Genomic DNA, 18,729 nt, shown 5'->3' with positions numbered 1-18,729 from the left:
GCACACGTGCATTGATGTAAGTTTCAATAAATATCTCAATCATTATGCACACGTTTAAAGCCAAATTTTTATTTTATTGAAAACATCATTCATTGTGATTGAGTAAATAAACTAATGTGAATCATGAAAATTGTATATCACCTCTCGATATAATTTCTTTCATGTACTACAATATTAGTCTATTGCCCAACACAATCTTTAAATACGTAATGATCCAATCATAATGCTTAGTATATCTTCACCTAAGTCAATATATATTATCGGGTCATTGTCAGCATAATGTGTACAAGAGAAAACATATAATAACAGAAACATATATATATTGGAGCCCAAGTGTCAATTTGTCACGACCCAAATACGGGTGTGATGGCACTCATCTCAACCTACCGAGATAAGTCAGCCTAATACCCAACAGAAAGTAGATGCGGAAGAAAAAGAGATAAATCAGAATTTAACTTAATTAAAAACACATAAGATAAACTCAAATCCCCAAGATTGGTTGTCACGTATACAAGCCACTAATGTATTACCGAAGTTCGAAAAGAAATACAGTCACAATATCTTCGTCTCTAGAATAGGACTAAAACATAATAAAAGAGTAAGATGTGTCCACTAGATGGATGTAACAGCTACCTCAACACTCGGATTTGATACCCTCGGATGTAGTGGAAAACAGTAGAAGATCAAGCAGGTCCGGGCTCATAACCAACACAAGTGTAGAAGCAAGGGGTGAGTACCAAACAACACGGTACTCAGCAAGTGGATAACTAAAACTAAGCAAAGCTTGATAGATACAAGTACTCATGTCCTCCCAACCGAACCTCCTTAACTACGACCTGCATAAAGTCAGCCCAACTCTACACTTGTACAATGACAACGGTAATGCAGTCCACAAATACTCATCAATAGTCTCGTCAGTGAATCATACCAACTCAAGTTCAGCACACACATAGAAATATGGGGGTAAACAAAAATTCACAAATATCAGAAAGGTGCAGTACAATGCAATGAAATGATGCATGTCTGTCCTATCGGTACACATCCGCTGAATCACAGTCCGGAACCCATGGGGGACATTTCTGTCCATATAACTTGCCATGGAGCGTGTGGCCCGTCCCCTCAATATATATATCCTGCCACGGAGCATGTGGCCCGACCCCTTTATTTCATAATACCTGCCATGGAGCATGTGGCCCGACCCTTTTTATTTCATATCATTTTCAGTCTCAACACAATATGTCAGAACCAATACAATCAACTCATGTTCATATAATTCACGATAATAATATGACAACAACAATAATTTTTCCTATCTCACATCAACATAGTCATTTCACATGTCCAAAATAAACCCACAATCACAACATATCAATTCCACCAATACGTGTCATTAGATCACCATATTACACCCCTCATCTCCATTTTTAAGGCTAATCATATAGTCAATAACCCAGTCTAATTCTCATTACTCCCTAGTGCACATAACACGGAAATACAAGCATCTACAAGCTTAAACTGAGGTTTAGAAATTCCCTTGTCTTAATTAGTCAAGCAATCACTCCAAGACCTGAGCCTTCCTCTTTTGCTGGGTTTTCAAATCAATGTAATCTAATCACATAAATAATCATAATAAGATTCCGAAAAGAACAACACCCCTAGTACTATATGTCTAACTTAGACCCAAATCTATAGTCAAATTCCTAATTTTGATGTCAATTAGTATATCAAGTCTCATAGTATTGAATTTTAAGACTAGGGTTAAGTCTTACCTCCTCCAAAAACATAATTCTAATGGTATTTAATCAATAAAATACACCTAATATTTAATTATATATATTAATTTTTATCAAAACTTAAATCATAGTGTGATAAGTATAATAAAATCTGAAAAATAATAACAATCAAAATAGGAATAAGCAACAAATTCATTGAAGAGTAGACCACAGTATAGAATCTATTTACCTATATTCTCTAATATCATCCTATGCCATCATTACGTGGTCATTACCCATTATTGGCCAATGATGGCACAACCACACTTCCTTTCCATTTTTCTTTCTGGAGAACCAGCAACACTAGCACTTTGAAATATTCAATTCTATTAAATTCTACTATATTAGACTCTATATCTAGCAATTAATGTTATGGCTAATATGAAAACTTTGAGATAGTTCCTTACCGTCAGTTTCTCCTTCCGTCGGCTCCCACGTCTCTCCGCAACAGGTAGGTTTCTTCCCTTCTTTCTTTTCTTTCCTACTTAATTAAGTATTAAAAATGAAAAACTTCCACTAACCTATTTTAATATATAGGCTAAGTCATAATGATATTTAAATAAATTAATAGTTTAGCCCATCAATTAAATTAATTATTTAAAATTACCCGTCAATTAATTAATTGTAGTTACCGAAAAGTCTAAATTTCTAATTTAGATTTACGGAAAGAGTATTTTATGGAAGAGAGATGACTCATTCTCAAAATGACCACAAGGATCATTACACAATTGCATAAACATAATGAAATCTTTACATAAAGTTATTCATTGCTATCAATAAAACTTATTCTTTCAACATGTTCAACAAATGTTTTTTGCAGTAATCCTTTCGTCAAAGGATCAGCAATCATAATTTTGGTGCTAATATGTTCAATTGTCACTTTATGATACTAGACTTATTCTTTAATCAAAATGTATTTTAATTTCATAAATTTGGCACCTTTTGAATACTTATCATTTTTTGAGAAGAAGACAGTTGCAGTACTATCACAATAAATTTTCAGCACTCTGGAAATATCGTCTACTAGTCCAAGTCCTAAAATAAAGTTGCATAACCAATTAGCCTGAATTGTGGCCTCAAAGCATGCTACAAACTCAACTTTCATAGTGGATGTAGCTATAACAGACTACTTCACACTCTTCCATTTTATTGCTTCTTCAGCTAACAGGAACAAATATCCAAATGTGGATTTTCTTGTATCCACACAACCAACATAATCTGAATCTGAATATCCAATCACATCAAGATAATTAGATCTTCTATAAGTGAGCATATGACCTTTTGTTTCTTGCAAGTAGGGTTGTATAGGGCAAACCGATAAACTGCACCAAACCGACAAACCAAACCAAACCGGAAAAAAAACCCGACTAGTGATTTGGTTTGACTTGGTTTGGTGTTTGGAAAAAAAATCGGACCATTATAGGGTTGGTTTGGTTTTAACTAAAAAAAGTCAAACCGAACCCAAACCGACTCGATTATAGATATACTACTTTTAAATTATGTTATAAATAAAAATATTTATAAAAATATAATTTATAAATATTTTTTAAAAAATTTCATAATTTTTGTTTTCTTTCTTACATTTAGATTTGCTTGACAAGCTCATCTAAATAATATACAAAAAGAGCTCATATTATAAAGTTAAAACTTCAAACAGTGTTCTGCCTCCATCTTATATGTTGATATTTTGTACTAGAACTCTTTTCAAGAAGCACTACTCTGTGTTTTTTATTAAATACTATGAAAAACCTGAGAAACCCAAAAAACCCCAAAAAATCCAAAAAATCCAAAAAATCCGAGAAAAATTGATATCGAAAAACACAACTTTTATTGGTTTGGTTTGGTTTATAGATTTAATAATCCGACACAAATGGTTTAATTTGGTTTGTAAAAAATCCGAACCAACCCGATCCATATACACCCCTACTTGCAAGTATCGCAACACTTTCTTTGAAGCCTTCCAATGATCCATTTCTGAATTACTTTGATAACGGCCCAGCATGCCAACAACAAACTTATGTCTTGTCTCGTACATGTCTGTGCATATATTAGGCTCCCAACTATTGATGCATAAGGAATATCTTTCATTTGCTTATGTTCCAATTTATTCTTTGGACATTAATTGAAACTAAATTTATCTCCTTTATGAATTGAAACGGAATTTAATGAGCATTTTTTCATTCTAAATCTCTCTAACACTTTATTAATATAGGCTTTTTGAGACAACCCCAACAATCCTTGAGATCTATCTCGAAATATTTCTATTTCAATCACATAGGATGCCTTGTCCATATCTTTCATTTCAAAATTGTTAGAAAGATATTTTTTGATATCGTACAACAAATCAAGATCTTTAATAGCAAGCAAGATTTCATCAACATACAATACTAACATAATAAACTTACTCTCACTGACCTTTAGATATATACACCGATCGACGGTATTTTCCTTAAATTCAAAGATGATAATAATTTTATTAAATTTAAGATACCATTGTTGGAAAGCTTGTTTAAGTCCGTATATTGACTTCTTAAGTTTACACACCATGTATTCCTTTTCTTTAATAGAAAATCCCTCAGGTCGATTCATATATCCTTCTTCCTCTAAATTTTCATTTAGAAAGATTTTTTTCACATCCATTTGATGTTGCTCTAAGTCATAATGAGCTGCTAGAGCCATTATAATTTTGAGTGAATCTTTTCTAGAGACAGGTGAAAATGTCTCCTTAGAGTCGATGCCATCTTTTTGAGTGAAGCCTTTGGCAACAAGATTAGCTTTATCACGTTCGATGTTGCCAGTTGAATATCGTTTGGTCTTAAAGACCCATTTACACCCTACTCTTTTGCAACCTTCAGGTAATTCAACAAGGTCCCTAACTTCATTTTGTTCCATAGATTTCAACTCATCTTTCATAGCTTCTATCCATTTATTAGAATTCTTTCTTTCAATGACTTGTGAAAATAAAACTAGATTATTATCAATTTCCAAATCAATTTCTGAATCTTGCAGCTATATCAAATAATTATCAGAAATAGCAGGTCTCTTTTGTCTTTGAGATTTTTGTAATGTTATTTCTTGTGGTTCATTTACAATAGGTTCATTAATTATGACTTCATTGTGATTAACAGGAGCATTAATTTGTTGTTCTTGTTGATTGTTAGTTTCTACAATAACTTCAGGAACAACAATTTTAGAAGAAGTGGAGAGTAGAGGAATATGTACCCTAACTTCTTTAATTTTCACATTGCGTGGTTCTTCACTCCCACTAACTTCACCAATCTCAATGAACCTAGCATTTTTCATTGCAACTATTCTTGTACTATAATTTGGACAATAAAATCTATACCCCTTTGATTTTTTTGGATAACCAATGAAGAAATCACTGATTATTCTTGAATCAAGTTTCTTTTTTGTGCGTTATAAACTCTAAGTTCTGTCGAAAAACTTCAAACATGTAGGTGTCTTAAACTAGATTTTCTACTAGTCCACAGTTCAAAAGGTGTCTTTGAAACTTCTTTACTAGGAACCCTATTTAGTAAGTAAACGATAGTCCTTAAAGCATACATCCACAGCGAAAGAGGTAAAGATGAATTACTCAACATACTCCTAACCATATCCATTAATGTACGATTACACCTTTCTACCACACAATTTTGTTATGGTGTGTCTGGCATTGTGTATTGAGCATATATACCACGCTTTTCAAGAAATTTAGCAAATGTATCAGTGTAATGTCCAATTTTATCAGATTTTTCATAATACTCACCACCTCTATCTGACCTGATTATTTTCTCCTTTCTATCTAGTTGTCTTTCTACCTCATTAATAAATACTTCTAAAGCATTTCAAGATTTTTCATGCAACAAATAAACATATTCATAACGTGAAAAATCATCAGTAAAAGTGATAAAGTATTTTTCCTTACTGAAAGATGCGGTATCAAAAAGATCACATATATCAGTATGTATAATTTCAAGAAGTTGTGTGCTTTTTGTGGCTCCTTTCTTTGTGTGTTTTGTTTGTTTTCCTTTAATAAAATCCACACAAATGTTAAGATCTGTAAAATTCAAATCTAGAAGAATTTCATTCTTAACTAATCTTTTCAGTCTTTCTTTGGATATGTGACCTAAATGTTTATGCCACAAGTATGCATACTGTTCATTCACCAAACTCCATTTAGTTTTAAAATTATGATGCAAAGTTAAAAGTGTTCCGGCAAATAAATTATCAAGATTTAATTTATATAAGCTATCACAAAGAGTACCAGTACCAATGAGACGATTTTTCTTAAACAAACTGAAACATTCATTATCAAAATTAAAAAAGTGTCCAGTCTTATTCAACTTAGACAAAGAAACTAAATTTCTCGAAAGAGAAGGTACATAACAAATTTCAAACAAATTTAAGTGACGTCCAGTATCAAGGATCAAACGATAAGTCCCGATAGCTTCAATTGGAGCTTTCACTCTATTCTCCATATACACACATCTTTCATTTTGATTTACGATCTGTGTTGTAAGGAATTCTTGCATCGTATTAGAAATATGAACAGTACAATCAGATTCAATCCACCAAGTATTATAAGGAACTTCAGTTAAATTTGATTCGAGATATGTAAAAGCACAAGGCTTATCTTTCTTCTAGAACCATGCCTTATGTTTCAGGCAATCTTTCTGAAAGTGTCCAAATTTTCTACAGAAACGACACTTATCATCCTTATATTCCTTCTTACGTACTTGTGATGAGGACTCATTAACATTATGTTGCCTCTATTTTTCCTTAACATGCTTCTTTTCAGCTCCTTGATGACTTACAAAGTTGATGGAGTGGGTTCCTTGATTCTTCAGTCTTATTTTCTCTTGAACTAGCATTTCGTGCAATTCTTACACATTTCATTTGTATTTCATGGTGTTGTAATTCATTTGAAAAGGACGGTAATGAGTTAATGATAAGTTGTACAAGGAAATTTTGCTCCACTTTCATTTTCAAAGACTTAAGTTTTACTGCTATATTTATCATTTCAATGACATGCTCATGCATGGTACGTGAACCATCAAATTTCATAGTGGTCAAAGTATCCATTAGTGTCCCAGCAAGAGACTTAGGATTCTTCCACAAGTTTCAAAAATTCTTTGACATTCTCAATTTTAGGAAGAGTATTCTTAATGTTGCTCGCAATATTCATTCGCATGAACATTAGGCCTAATGTGTTAGACCTGTCTCAGTGCTTATAATGGGATCTTTCTTCAGCACTGCTAATTTCAGTAATAGCAGACTAGCAGTTGGCTTTTCAGTGTAATGTGCTACATCAAAATCTAAAACTCCGAGATGGAATTTGATATGTTCGCACCAATTTGAGAAGTTAAGACCATTAAAGATCGTAACAGAGGCAGAGTACGACAGCAGAGCAAAAGTTGCACATAAAACATGCTCTTCTGTTAATGTTTTGAGTTATGAATTTAAACATACTATCAGATTCAAAAAAAAATGATTTATATATTCTTAAATGTATATTGATGTCCTTCTTTGGGTAAAACATCAACATATAACTTTAGACATAATAATACTTAAAAATAAATTTAACATAATTCGATAAACTTAAATGCATCAATTAACAATATTCATTATCTTTGAATAAATAAATAAAACTAACGATGCATCTAAATTATCTCTTTAATGTTGAATGGTTATAAAAACAAACAATCAACCTTTGGGTGATCCATAAATGTCTTATAACCAAAAAACTTCAATTTACCCATAAGAGTTATATCGGTTATAAGAATCAAAACTATTGAGTAATTAAATTTAAGTTTAATCATTATTTTGAAATTATGTATTCATAAAGATTTGACCGCTTTGGCGATTAACAAATCTCATATATTTAATTCCAAGAAATATACAAAATGGTAATTTTCATTAATATTTTTTTTAGTCACTACATATTATTTGTATAATCCCTTTTAGAAATGTAGTAGACCAATTAAAAAGTATTTAAATTGCATTATGAGTCCATCAAGTACAATCACAATAGACTCCAAATAATACAGTACATTCATGAAAACAGAGACATGTAGTTCATGCATAATTCTAACAATCACATGTTGACTGTTCACCCAAAAGTATCATAAGTAATAAAACGAAAGAAACGAGAACAACTTGCCAAGACCCATATTTCCGAAGTCGTCATCATTCTAATTAAAAAAAATATTACTTTTATGAAAAATTATTAATTCCTCAATCTGGCTCTTGATAGCACATGTTAGGATTTCACATGATTATGAAAATATAAATAATCTACTAATGAATCCTATCAGTTATTCAACTTGTAGAATTACATAATTTTTACATAACATAAACTACAACAACTCAGTCAAGAAAACATACTTGAATCCGTCATGTTATTTCTTGACTTAAGAGCGAAAATGTTCTTTCTTAGTTGTTCTTTACTCTTATTTTTATTTACTCTTTTTTCTCTATTTTTCCTTTTCCGGCTTCTTAATGAATAGAATGATGGAGTTAGGGGTGGGCATGGGACGATATGGTACTAATATTTGAAATTTCGGTATTCAATTTTTAAAACTATTATACCATCATCATACCAATTTAATTCGGTATAGTTTGGTATTTGAAGTTCAATTTCGATATTTAGCAGTATGGTAAATCGGTAACCATAGTTTGTTAACTTCGACTAATATATACCCATATAATACAGTATTATGACTTCGACGATTCAAAAAATGGTGTCAGTTGTATCATAATAAAACATTGCACATGTAGAAACATATATTCAAAAGAAGGTACAAACAACTCCTTTTGTTAATCAATTATATTTAAAATACATTTTAATCAAAATAGAGTAGTCAAGATTTTAACTTCCAAACATTTAGTTTATACTAATACATACTAGGTTGCATATTTGTTAGTATTTTAATACTATATATATGTTATTTATGTAACTATATAATTCGATATGGTATTCGTTATTTCGGTATGTTATTTCTAAATATCAAATATCATACTGAATACCAAAAAAAAATTAAAATGTATATCATATGTCATATCAAATACTATATTACTAAAATTACGGTATCAAAAATTTCGATATGGTATGATAATTCGTTATATACCATACCATGCTCATCTCTAGATGGAGTACACTACTCTTTTTTTAAAGGCAGAGAGAGAGAGAAGAGACCCATAATAAATTGTATGGGGAGTTACAACTTCTTTTAATCACTCTCCATCACGTAAGGAAAAAAAAATCACAATACAAATTTACTTCTTCATAACATCCAATAAATTTAACAGTTTAATATTTATAAAACTGACTTTATTACGTGAGCCACAAATAAAAATTACAGGATAATGTTTCCATAGTGGTGCTATATTGTTTAATTCTGAAAAAAAAAATAGTAACATAATGTACATTATGTGAAATGAATAAAAATATCTTTCGTTTATAGTTTGGTTCAAAAATGCTTTTCTTGTTAATATTTTGACCCAAAAATGCACTTTTTGCCATTGATAGTTTGGTTCATAAATATCTCAATTGTTACTAAATGGGTCAAAATATTTTTTTCCAAAAAAAATAGATTATTTCTTTTTTTTAAAAAACATATCTTGTTCCTAATAAAAAATATATTATTTCTATTCTTTTTAAGCACATCTTCTTCTTAATCTTAATCAGTTAAAATAAAATAATTTCATATACCCTTTTAACGGATAATATATGTCATATATAAGATCATAGTAAACTCAACATTAATTTTTATTTAGATAACAATAAAAAAAAATTATAATAAAATGAGAAATATTTTAATTTTCAAAAAAAAATTCGAATTGAAGTAGGATAAACATTTGCTAATAAAAAAATATTATTCGAAAAAAGAATGTGTATATATATATGGAAAAGAGACAATTTTAGCCCATTAAGTTATAATAAGGGCATTATTGGACCAAAGTATTAACTGCAAAGGTATTATTGAATCAAACTATAAATGAAGAGCATTTTAATTCATTTCAAATAGTTTAAAGACATTTTTGACCTTCCATTATGCACTCATAGTTTATATTATTTTGAATTGTTTGAGGGAAGTAAATTGGTTTTTTTCTTCTTCTAATTTTATGTCGATCGTATATGTCTATATGATCATTATTCAAATTCAAAATGCATTTCAAAGGCTTTTTTATGTCTCTTTGTAATTCTCAATATTGTTGTCGATTACGTTAAACATTGACAAATAGCTTATCACCAATTAAAATATTGCATCTTAATCATTTTATAATAGAAAAAGAGCAGCACTTTTTTTTTTCCAAACATATCAATGTGCTTATTTTCTTTTCTATTTTAACATTTCATTCCATACCTGTAACATCTTATTTAAAAATTCAATTGCAATACTTGGAAAATATTTTTCTAGATGCTCAAAAACTACTTAAATTCAACTAATCATAACGAGCTCTAAGTTTTCAACTTTAGTTTAGTATGTTCTTTTATTACTTGTATGATAACAGTTACTCCTATTAGATAAAAACAAGACCTTGGTGGCTATTATGCTTTGTTTATTTTTTACTGACCCCAGAGAAATGACATAATGCTTTTTTAACATTGTATCAAAACTCCAACCAGCAATCAAACAACCCATTAGTTCACTAAAGAATCATTGTATCAAAATCTCAAATTATATTTAGCTGACCAAAATTTTAATTCTTGAATTTATTTTTTTAAATGTAAAAGTAATACAAAAAAACATGGATGGTTGTAAAACAATTTAAAAGATCTCCACAATAAAAAGTTTGTCAAATAAAATAGGGGAAGAGCATTTTATTAAGTAACTAGCAACCATTGGAGACTTTTGGAAACAAGGGACTTGGCTTTGTAAACATTCTTTTTGTCATATGAAGTATAAAATGCTACTTCTGCCATCAACTACAACATGAGACAAGTAATAGCAATTATTGTACTTGGCAGCAAATAAGCCAATTTAAAGAATCTAAAATGTAGTACAAAGTAATGCAAGAAGAAATCTTCTACAGGATAAGCAGCAGCGAAAAAACTAGAATTATGTTCAGTTTAACTAAAATATATAGGATTTTCAAGGAGATTTAAAGAGTTGTCATATGAAGGCAAAGGATTTCCCTCCCATCTTCACTGTGTGGACAGTGAAACCCAGCTGCAGCATGCTTTTCCACTGAGATCACATTATTCATGCAAGGATGTTCATATCTTAATAACCGTCTTTCCTTCTTTTTACCACACAAACCTAGTTCTCTGTGAAGCCTTCAAGTGAGAAATAGAAATAACTAACAAAGCTCATTAGCTAAAAGGCTTTGTATTGTGCTAAAGTGATAGAGAAAAGCAACATTTCTCACCTTTTGTAATGCTAGTTATTTGCTGCTGCTGTCCTTTTGAGAATTATTGGTACTAAGAGAAGCAACATCTTTGGATTGAATACATGGGGTAAGTGGTGGGGAAGAAGGAACAGCTCGCAATATGAATTTCCGGCCAGTTTTTAAGCCTCCTCCAGATGAACTAGAACTAATCTCATTCAAATGACGATAAGGTGGAGAAACACGCTTCTTATTCGGGGAGCTTACTTTAACACCAATTTGTCGTATAGAAGAGTCCTTTAGTATTTCCGGTGTGTCATCTTCCATCACATATGGCTTCTTATCAGAGTCTAGTAATTCCAGAGTGTTCATTCCACTCCCGTCAAACTGGGTCATATGGGCCGTAGGTGAGTCACGCCAGCATAGCGGATGCGTGGACTGGAAATGGACAGTTTGAGGAATCAGTTGACCACCTGAATTACTTGCCCAATCCTGGGACTTTGGCAGCGCCAAAAGATCATCCATGTTGCCAGTCACATGAAACCCTGGTGAAATTTCATTTGCTAACTTTGCATTGCCATAATTAAACTCCTGATCGAAGGTAACAAGATCCAGAATATCAGCAGTAGTTTCCTGATGTATGCCATGATTTTTAGAACTTCTAGGAGATCCTGGGGACAGTCCATATGCTGCTGTATTAACTTGGCCAGATTCAGGTGAAGAAAGGTATCTTCCAGAAGTGAACCAAGATTGTGATGCATTCCCACTGCTAGAGTTGCATAGGGGTATCAATAGTAAGAGGGAAAATAAGAGAATCAGTTTTTCAGAAGTAGAAATGAGAAAACCATATGAAGTACTCATGATAGAAACTGCTGGAACAACAGAAGTCACAAGAATCTTACTTTGAGCACTGGAATGAAGGTGTCAAGGGAGTTAAGTTGCATTGATTTATTGGATCACTTTGCAATAACCCACTTGTAGCTGTCACCATCTCTACCTCTTCCTCAACTGACCTCTCCAATCTTTCAGTGATGCAGTGTTTATTCACCAAATCTTTACCGTATTCTAAACACGAAAGGAAAAAAAAAAAAAAAAACATTAGAGAACAGAAAAAAAATGCACAGCATAATGGTCAAGGAAAGAAAATATAAGGCAGCCCATGAGCTAATCCTTGATCATATCACAGTGATATGGCACATTGTCACCATGGAGGATGTTGAGGTACAAACACTATGTTTCAGAAGTATAAGAATTTGTTTTCTCTTTTTAGTCTGAACAAGGAAAATGTTAGCCCAACACTTTTGAATGCTTAACTACTCATTTTGGGTTGAAAAGAAAAGAAAATTCCCAAAGAATTCTATAGGAGCGCATCAAGGTAGCCCCCTCAACCTTGAGCATAAAGGAATATAGAACAAATAGTACATGAATGGCTATAACTAATTAGATTGTATGAAAGCAAGCATTTTTTTCTACAAGGAAAGCTCTAAGACAGGATAATGGTTCAGTACGTATATACATAGCCAGAAACAATAGAAAGGGAAATGTAGAGAGTTGAAGACATAATTCAGAAAATAATAGCGCCTAAGCTTAAGATTTTAGATGAGATGGTCGCAACTTCAACATGGTATATCAAAGTAGGTAGAGGTCCTTGTTCAAATCTCACGGTCTCACCACCAACTGTTATCAAAGAGAATTTCCACAAGCTTGACCCATGAAAATGATTCAGGACAGCACGTGAGATGGCGTGCTGAATTAAGAAAATATAGTTGTGTTCACTCTAACAACTTAAACGTTTAGATGAGATAGTCACACAACTTAACATAGGATAAAAATTCTCTTGTTTAGTTTGAGTAGATTGAAAAGGTACGATCTCTCCTTGTAGAGGTGAATTGGAAATACTCGAATACATACAAAGTCATTTCATGTACTTAATGGGAAACACGGCTGCTCTTTTATAGCAAAAAAGACATTGTAGCTCCAAAGTTGACAGGAAATTGCTAATACCTTCCTTCGAACCATAGACATTTTTACATCCTTCACAGCGGCATCCACCGGAACATCCGACATTAGACTATTAAGACAGGAGGAAAGGACTTTACTCAGATAATTGAGAAAAATCAGAGAGTATTTACAATGCATTGTATCCGAGATAAGTGTACCTGATAGCACTCACAGTACTTTTTCAAACACATTGACTTCTTGCAGTTGCATCCTCTTTTGTGCCTTGCAGAGGAAGGCGTAAAACTTGCTCCACCCTCCTGTAATATTGCAAGTCGCTATGTCAATTATCAGGAGATTGAGCTTCCTAAATAATAGAAACTCTCAGAAGAGTTGAATACCCCAAGAATGTTTGCAGGGGAACTAGAGGAATGCTGCACAATTTTTGGAGCAAATGCCAGGGGATTCCGAGACTGGATTTGCTGCCGCACATCAAGAACGGTGTCTTCATATTCAGGTCTGTTGAAGCAACCTTGGCAAGTGCAAGAGTCCACACAATATACCCCAGCAGCAAAGCAATCACAATAACTGAATATAAACAAAAATTCAGTAGATATGTAATATGTTGAAGATCAGTGACGCAAATATTTCAAACTTACAGTTTCAAGCACTTAGTCTTCTTACAATTGCAGCGTTTGCACCCATCATCATCATTTCCATCTGAGGTTTTCTTCCTGAATTGCACAAACATGCAATTCTGTAAGAAGTATGCAGACAAATTAAGCTATCCAGTTTCAAGAGATAACAAAAACACTTGCCTTTTCTTTTGGGGGCTCGACTGATTGTAATCCACAGTGCTGTCGGTGTGTTCAGAGTTAAACTTCCTTTTGCTATTTGGAGTATGCTCTGTTGGCTTCAAGAGCACAGTCTCATTTAAAGGTTTTGCACTAATAAGAGACAAAGAAGCTGCAACACTTTCTGCATTTGACCCATAACTTTCATGTTTACCGTCATTGTCATCACTTGTCAAGTTGCTCCCAACCAAATTCGAAGATATCAAGCAATTCTTCAAGTTCTTAGAAGGGTGACAGCTCATCATGGATGTCAACTTCTTCCCCCGTATATTCAAGTTACCCTTCTCAGTTGATTTCACGCTTACAGTTGCACCAGAACCAGCTTCCATACCATTAACTATACTATTTAAGTGCAAGCCAATACCAGATGGCTTGGAGACTTTCACATTAAGGCATTCAGTATTAACAGAGGAAGATACCAGTTGGGTCAATGGCCTATTGATTGGAGTTGATGATCGATTTGATGAAACTGGATCTACAACCTCTATGACAGCAGGACTGACTGGTTGTATTGAACAGCTCACAATACCTGAAGCATTATGTGAACTTGAGCTAGCTGGTACTTTCTTCTGTTGAGCATCTTCAAATTGGAGACAACGCCTACTTATTCCGCTTTGATGTTGACCAGCCTACATTTTTTGTAACCATTTAGGCCAGAACTATATGGTGTTCATTTATCATAATAAAATGCAATAGTATAATCAAGATTGTTAAGTTCCTTATTCTACTTTTTCCAAAAGCAACAGTGATTTTCTGTGGGAAAAAAGTAAATGTTTCCTCCATCCTAGATCAGGTTTCGAGTTAGAGGGCAAGGGTGTTACGAGCTGAAGCTTTACTTCATTTAAATGGAAGGGCATTCAAGTAGAGTACCGAGCCACTAGGTATTTGGTTCAGTGGGTAGGGTGCAAGTCACGAGTTCAAATCTTGCCGCTAACTGAAGCTTAGTATTTACGTGGGAGCAAGGAAAACAGTGGGGCCATACCCTCTCAAATTTAACATGTGGATCAACTGAAGTTGGGCAAGCTAACTCGTGAGGGATTTCTCGATTATCAAAAATATACATTAACTTCTTCATGATTTTAAACTTCAATTCATTAGTATAAAGGCATGTCTTAATTCATCTTCTGAAACAATGATAATAAGCTTATTGATGTTGAAGTGAGTTGTAGTAAAATATACTAAATTGCAAAGCTCAAATAAACTGAACATAACTTTAAAAGACAAGTTATGCACCGAGGATTTCGTTATGGGCCAATGACCATTAAAAACGTTAAGCAAGCATGTTGAAAGGACATAAGAACATTGCGAGTTGCAAGAAGTATATCACTCATTATCCTATATCTCACTAAATTTGCATAATTACCAATGTTGGTTCAATTTTGGGCTATAGCATCAAGATATGAACATCTCATACCTTGGTTTGAGAATCATGCTGCACAATGCTTTCATCTGGTGCAAATGACATTGTGCTGATCTTAGCACCATCATCTCTGCAATCATGTGCAGTCTCCAGAGATTTGATCGGTATATTAGAAGCCTCGTCCAACATAGTGTGGTCAGCCCTTGAAAGCTGCAATTCAGAAAAATTCAAATGACATTGATAGTTCATAGAACATGAGTTCGTACCAAAATCAAATAGAAGGAAATGGTTTTTACCTGAGCCATGTGTCGGTCACCATAATGATAATGCAACGAACTATGAGCAGCCAAGCCGGGAACAATCTTTGTGCACAAACCGGGAGATGGCAGATCGGAATCAGTATTGGTACTGTAAACTCCAATATCTTTCAGATTGGATGGGGATTTTCCCTTATTGTCGTCCTCAGCTTGCTCTACAACAACAGGGGCTGCATCTTCTCGAATTTCGTCTTTTTTTTCATCTTTACTTGCAATGTTAACTACAGATACCTTTGAATCTTCTGCACTATTAGGAGATTGAGGAATAGTATCAGCTACTTTTGGGCTGGTATTATTTGAATTTGAAGGATTACCAGACTCTGAGTTTGAAACATCAACTAAGAATTCATCCACACATCTTATGGGACTCCCACTTTGCTCATGCACAGAGATGCTATTATCAGAAATTTTCTGAACAAAAGGGCTTAGTCCACTTCTCAATGGAGAAACAGATACTCCAGTGCCATCTGAATCTGTGATAGCATTGTTATAATCCTCATTCTTCCCAGAAAACACTTCACTGGGTAATTTAGGGAACTGGCTCCTGAGATATGTTTAAGGTTCTGAAATAGTTAGTTTTTGCCAGATGGGAATAAATAGCATATTTTTATCAACATTATAAGTACGAAGACTCTTAAAGACAATTTTATAACACCTTCTCAAAAGGCTTGATCGACTGTGTGTATTAATTCGAGGTGAGGTAAGCAAAAGAGGAGGAGAATTCAGCCCTGAAAAATCTTGCACAACTGGAGCGCCCTTGACAGGCTGTATGGGAGAGAGGTTGCTAATATAATTGAAGACAGGAGAATCCTGAGACCAAAATAAAAAAGTAAGAGAAATACATTGAATGAGGAAACAACTGATTCCTTAGAGCAACCATCATACACCCTTAATCTAGGAAGTGATTCAAGTTGACAACAATTTAGGGTTCAATACAGAGCTTCAAACAAATTGCAAATTAAATTAAAGCAAATTTGAGTGGTTGTGACAAGGGTATGTAAAAATATCCAATAATACACTGCTCACTCTCTTTCAGTTTGTTTGGCTTGATTCGGAGTACGAAGGTCAAACTAACTAATGTTCGGTGAATCTTCAATCTTTTTTCAAATAAAATTTACATATTTAGAAACTATCTAAAAAGTACTATACGTCACAATAGTTAACAATTCAATATATTTGGAAAGTATCCGAAAAGGTTATGGTCAAGGAAAATATTCTTTAACTATCCAAATAGTAACCAAGACAAACAATTTACATATTTAGAAACTATCTAAAAAGTACTATACGTCACAATAGTTAACAATTCAATATATTTGGAAAGTATCCGAAAAAGTTATGGTCAAGGAAAATATTCTTTAACTATCCAAATAGTAACCAAGACAAACAAATTGAAACAAGGAGTAATATCAAACCATTGCCTGAAGCAGAAATAGGAAACGTGAATAGCCAGCAAGATCAAAACTGAATCGAAAATATCTATTCATTTTCAATAATAGAACACAGGGACCAAACATAACATCACACTACAATTTCCAGCTTAACTTCTTAAAGCAGAAACACATGTAAAAGAACAGATACACACATGTTCCTTCCGCAGTTTTACCCCATCGACAAACTGTGTCTAAAACAAATCCTGCTACCATATTATAGCTTGTCATTTAATTTTTCAATAAACCCAAAAGGTTAGATCATCACCTTCAAAGGAAAGCAGTAATCAAACCCCAGATACCGCAATGAATCAAATTTTTTTTAGGTAACTCATTTAGTTTCCGATAATTTGGTTTAATGAGATTTTGTTAAGTTGATGTGGGATGCTAAGTGTTTTCAAGTGGTTAGTGTTTGGGATTGAGGTTATCTATTTTCTTTGGGTGGGGTTGAATATTTGAGTTCTAGGTCTTGTAGGAGGAATCAAAGATTGTATATGATAGAGTTTACGTTGTCACTATTGGATTTGATTGATTGTTGAGTTTGGATCAAAGACCATTCTCCCTTTTTTGGATTATCTTGCTCACTAGGATTTCATAAATTTGAGGTTTTGTACGCTGTGTTTTCCATTGGTTTGAATTTTGGTTTGGTATATTTTTCTATCCAATATTGTTGTACTTAGAGGTATGTGTCTTAAATGGTTGATTCTAATGATGGGAAAATTTAGAAAAAAATTCCTAAACCCCAAACCTCAAAATACAACAACTCAGGCAAAAGGCTTCAACCCACATGAAAGTAAACCAAAACCAAAACCAAACACCAATCCAACAAAATTCAGAAGAAGAAAAAAGGCCTACAGCTCAGACATTAATTCAACAAATTTGATCAGAATACCTAAACCCACTTGAAAATAACTTGCACTTAAATCTCTAACTTAAAACCAAATCCTAAAAATGCCAACAAAATTTCAGGAAAAAAAAACTCAACCCAATTGCACCTTAACAAAGACCTGCTACACCAATTAATCAGAAAACAAAAAAACAAAATCAGACTAAAGATCAAAATAACCACCCGTTAAATCAAATCAAAATTGACAGAAAATGTAAAATGCATATATCCTGAAAGGGTGTGATGTTTACTTGGGCAGGTACAGGGTCTGAAGACAAACTAGGGTTGATGGTGGTAGTGGATTTTGATGAAGGTTCAGGGGAGTCCATTTTGAACTAGTGTAACCCTAGTTCTCAAGTAACAGCAGTAGTAATTATACTCTTTCTGCATTTCTCTTCCACTTTGATCTCCTGAAAACTCTTTGGAAAGTAACGATTATGTGCATATATGAATGATAATGATAAACAATCTGTGAGAGATTTTTACGGAAAATATGGCAAGAAAATAGTAAAGGGTGGCTTGGGCGGGAAAGCCATTTTTAGGGTGAAAACAAACAATATTGCAGGCTGCTATGTTAAAGCCCAACGCCAAATTCGGCCTTCTTTACCACTTTCAAGAAAAAACAACTACAAGTTTTGCCTATGATTAAGAAAAATAGCGATATAGTTTGTGTATTTACAAAACGCAGTAGTAATTTGTTTTGAATTTTTGTGTAAATATTATATTTTCGCGCTTAAATAAATGTATTTGTGTATATATAACAGCTTAATTAACTAAAATGACAATGATATAACATCTGTTTCGTACTTGGAATTGCTAAAGTTCAGTGTGAATCACGTTTATTC

General features: G+C 33.1%; 1 protein-coding gene across 4 annotated transcripts; it reads right to left on the bottom strand.

The window, feature by feature from the left end:
- Window positions 1–10,642: 10,642 nt before the first annotated feature.
- Window positions 10,643–18,516, bottom strand: LOC129889348 (protein tesmin/TSO1-like CXC 4). 4 transcript variants are annotated; one of them, XM_055964614.1, is made up of 12 exons: window positions 18,136–18,514; window positions 16,227–16,381; window positions 15,551–16,115; window positions 15,309–15,464; window positions 13,855–14,523; window positions 13,700–13,770; window positions 13,442–13,628; window positions 13,262–13,360; window positions 13,107–13,173; window positions 12,005–12,167; window positions 11,145–11,871; window positions 10,643–11,052 (listed from the first exon to the last, which is right to left on the bottom strand). In XM_055964614.1, the coding sequence occupies exons 1-11, from the start codon at window positions 18,211–18,213 to the stop codon at window positions 11,160–11,162; spliced, it is 2,922 nt and encodes a 973-aa protein (XP_055820589.1). In that variant the 5' UTR covers window positions 18,214–18,514; the 3' UTR covers window positions 10,643–11,052; window positions 11,145–11,159. The 4 variants fall into 4 exon arrangements, with proteins under 4 accessions (XP_055820589.1, XP_055820590.1, XP_055820591.1 ...); XM_055964615.1 differs by having other exon boundaries at window positions 10,643–11,043; XM_055964616.1 differs by having other exon boundaries at window positions 10,643–11,868; window positions 18,136–18,516.
- Window positions 18,517–18,729: the final 213 nt, after the last annotated feature.

Source organism: Solanum dulcamara, chromosome 5 (assembly GCF_947179165.1).
Source record: "Solanum dulcamara chromosome 5, daSolDulc1.2, whole genome shotgun sequence".
Taxonomy (NCBI): domain Eukaryota; kingdom Viridiplantae; phylum Streptophyta; class Magnoliopsida; order Solanales; family Solanaceae; genus Solanum; species Solanum dulcamara.
The sequence above is the reverse complement of the archived record's forward strand: the minus strand, read 5'-3'. Positions and strand labels throughout refer to the sequence as shown.